The sequence below is a fragment of the Egretta garzetta genome, unplaced genomic scaffold (assembly GCF_000687185.1).
Source record: "Egretta garzetta isolate BGI_Z169 unplaced genomic scaffold, ASM68718v1 scaffold615, whole genome shotgun sequence".
Taxonomy (NCBI): domain Eukaryota; kingdom Metazoa; phylum Chordata; class Aves; order Pelecaniformes; family Ardeidae; genus Egretta; species Egretta garzetta.
In genome coordinates this window covers 1,727,205-1,731,125 of record NW_009259857.1, presented here as the reverse complement: position 1 = coordinate 1,731,125, position 3,921 = coordinate 1,727,205, and the positions used below count along the sequence as shown (strand labels likewise).

At 38.4% G+C, this 3,921-nt stretch overlaps 1 protein-coding gene across 1 annotated transcript in view; it reads right to left on the bottom strand.

Annotated features, from left to right (window-relative positions):
* The window catches only part of LOC104127348 (lipopolysaccharide-responsive and beige-like anchor protein), a gene marked incomplete at its 3' end in the record, with an annotated part of 169,994 nt that extends 166,128 nt beyond the window's left edge, over positions 1–3,866 (bottom strand). The window contains exon 1 of the mRNA XM_009640012.1: positions 3,627–3,866. Within this exon, the coding sequence (XP_009638307.1) occupies positions 3,627–3,866 (240 nt within the window). The remainder of the gene's footprint in view (positions 1–3,626) is intronic.
* Positions 3,867–3,921: the final 55 nt, after the last annotated feature.

The following is a 3,921-nucleotide window of genomic DNA, read 5'->3' as shown; positions in this document are numbered from 1 at the left end:
AGGGGAGCAGATATGAGGTAATGAACCAGAATTCACCTGATTTGTGTACAAAGCAACTTCAAGGAGTTATTGCTGTCCAAAGTCAACTAAAAATATCATTCAGAATGCATGAGCAATATATACCTAAATATAATATTTAGCTTACTGTCTGTCAGAAAAGTAACAGAACAGATCAATACTTCTACAAGAATGTGCTTTCAAGGTTTTTCACAGAATAATAAGCTTCTTTAAAGTCAGTATTTTCGTTCTCAATTGTGCTGAAATACACAGAGCTGTATCTAACACAGGCTGGAAAACTAGGTTTTCTGAGAATACTGACCAAAACAAAGCAGATCTATTTGAATAGTTCTAAGAGTAGAAATTCTGAAGACAATACAATAGGCCTACCAGGTTTTTGATGCATGCCAGAAGTGAGCTCACTAAGCACTCTGTTACACTACTGGACAGAGAAAAAGGTATAGGTGGTTCTCAGCTCCAAGATCCAACACTGCTGGACTGAACAAGTTATTTTCTCAAGTAATCAGGACTACGGAAGCTTAAACTCCTTTAAGCAGCAGCAGGTCAATTACTGTGCACTTTACATTTTTGACCTTCTGAGTCTTTCACATATAAAGCATGATCATCTCTTAAATCCTTAAAGATGAGGAACATCAAGACAGCATTTTGGGCTTCTCTTGACTCTCCATCACAGAGAAAGAAATTCACCATAACCTCCATATGTTACTGCAAGCTTGAAGAGCATAATTAACAGCAACATGTTTGCTCGAGAAATAAAAATTAGGTCAGCTAACCTCTCTTTAAAAAAAAAAAAAAAAAAACAACAAAAAACATAACCCTTCATGTTTGAGGGTGGTTATGCTATGAAAAAAAAAAAAAAAAAAAAAACAACAAAAACCATAACCCTTCATGTTTGAGGGTGGTTATGCTACGAAGAATATGTAAAAACACCTTCCGACACAGATTTACCCAGCCCTCCTTCCGCCCTGGTCTAAAGACATCTCGTTTTAGTGATAAAAAAAACCCCAAATACCATACCTCTCCTCCTTTAAAAGTACAAGAAGCGAGCTAACTGATTTCTGCTAACTCCACTGAGGTAGTGCAGTTATGAGTCACCAAACTGAATGAAACTCAATAGGAGGGGATATGTTTGGCTTAACCCCATTAGTAACAGCCGATCACAGCGTGATTTTCATACCCTCAACTGAACCTGCACACACATGAGTAAAACTCACTCCAAAAGTTACTGGGAAACCAACTACCAGAAAAGCCATAGCTAAGAATCCCTTTTTCATATAAAAATTAAATCTTTTCTGCATACACGCACAGAACAGTAAGTAAACCTTTGCTAACCAATACCTCACATGCCTTAAATACCGATCAGTGTGATTTCAGAGGTATTAATCAGCAAAACAAAGAAGTCACAACTAACGACTGAATGGAGGCAGAACTCAATGACAGATGGATGAGTACTGCTTTGTAGGGAGACCTCATATCACAGAAAGCTATGTTAAAAATTCAGTTTTTTACAAAAAAAAAAAATCCATAAAATAGATGCTTTCTGTAACAAAAACTATGAGTTTGTTGGCTGGTTTGATTTTTTAAGCATTCCATTTTCTATTAAAACCACAGAACATCAAGACATCTCCTTCCAAATTAGTCACCAGTAGTCGATATGTTTTCCCAGGACTCTGAGAAACCAAGGGTCCCACTTTTTTTATATTGCCCAAAAACTTTTATTTTATTCTTACCCAATCCAGGTAAAGTGTCCTTACTACCACACTGTAGCTATCAACTGACTACTGCTGCTCTGATAAAATAATGTGGTGCAGGTGCATGAACTTTAGCCTCCCACATCGTAGGCAGATGTGCCGGAATGGTTGGGGAATCTTCTCAGAGAGGTCAAGGATGTTGTTTCACTTGCAGGAAAAGTGAAAACACAGTTTCAAAAGTTTCCAGGACCAGAAATGCTCCCCTACTTCTGTACTTGGAAAATGAAGATCCTGGAAAACACAGCCTACAGATCCAATTCTCCAGACCTCTTAAACCTAAATTAAGCATCCTCTGAATCAAGCTGAATTTTTCATTCATCTCTTGTCCAAAATGGAGCAGAAAGGAATCCCAGGATCAAGGAGCTTTTACACTTTTAATTATTCTGCTGAACCTCTTTCCACTGCTGCCATAAAATACACCTCCAGTACACTACTCAAGAGACCATGCTGGAAACCAAGTAAAATTTAACACACTCACAAACAATTTCCCCTCACACAAGTGTCCTAAATCGTAAACCATTTACCAGAATTTCCTTTTGAACCTCATGTCCATATAGCTGAGCACTGGGCTTTATCAAGGACAATTGTCAAGTGGACTCTAAGTAACTTAAATCACTTTCTCGTACTTGAAGCATCCATGAAACCTCTGATCTGCGCTTTGTTTTTGCCAGTACCGCAATTCCTCTGTATTGAGACTTTCATCCAAAACAATTTAGAGCATTACATTCTGTTAATACAGAAATATTCAAAAAATAAACATTTACCATAACCCAAGAAGATAACATCAAAAAACATTAAACAGACACAGCACACAAATATTTAGTGACCCTTAAAACTTGCACCTAGCAAAGAATACTACTAACAAAATAACTGAAATGCTTTTAAAAAAACAGTATGCCTTTTGCTTCAACTCTCCTTGTTACCGAGCCTTATACTATTACGTGCTCTCACTTCCTGGTTTGTCAGAAACCACGCTTGTTTAAAGTCAAAGGTGCTCGCTAAAAGGAAGGAGGAGGAACAATGAGTATTTTTAGAGATGTTTCGAGACCTCTGATAATAGCACAGTATCTTTGTAAACTTAAAGACAGTTTTTCTCCTACTGTTTGGGCTCCTTCAGCAAGCAAATGTTGACAACCAGCTTAGTTGTTTTAAATGCGGCCCAATGTGGTATACATTAAGTTTGCAGCTTTGACAGGGAAAGTTGTATCCTCAGTTTTTAGTGAGATCTGTTATGAAGTATTAAACACATCCGTGTTGTATTCAAAAAATAGCAGCTGACTACCTAATTCATTAATAAAAAAAGGACATTGAAACCATGGTCTACTCTTCCCAACAAACGGGGTAAGTAAAGCATTTGAATGAACTGCTCCTTGACACCCTCACCACCTGTAGACAGAACATGAAAGTTCTGCCTACTTCCAAAGCAAATTAGGAAGCAAAAACAGACATAAACATCTTAATGGGAAAAGTTGTTTGGGCTTAAAACAACAAGGTGTGTGTTTTGATGACAGTTTGAATTACTAAATCAACATTTAACTTTCTTGTTGAGTACACCTGTTGAATGTTTAAACAAAACAATACACTTCTCAGTTATAAATAAAGCAACAATGTCTCTGAGGCAAACTGAGGACGACACCCTTTAGAGTTGTTTCAAGTTTAAATGTATATATAGAGGCTCTTATGCCTCACGTTCAGCTTTTGCAATCCACAAATGAAAAGGACTTAGCTGAAACCTAGGATGGTGAAAGTGTAAGCATGTAAAAAAGAAACTGACAGAAAAGCAACATCAAAAAAAGCATGGGATTCTTCTGCATGCATATGCTGTTCTTTTCTCTCCTGCCCAAAAAGGCAACTTACCAGATTAAACACAGTTTCGACTATGTCTCTGTTGGACACTTCACCAACTTCCACCAGTCCTGTCAGCACAGCAAATTTCATCTTGATACCTCGGATGGGGACTCCTGGATTCAAAGGCTGCAGCACACTTCCCCCTTCAGCAGCATTTCCTTCTTTTCCCGCTCCTCCTCCTCCTCCTCCACCACCTCCTCCTCCATCATCACCTGTTGGCTGAACAACTTGTTTGTCTTCGCTCGCCATGGCTAGTTCACTTCAGGTTACGACTTGAAACGCCAGCGGCACGCTCGCCGCTCCG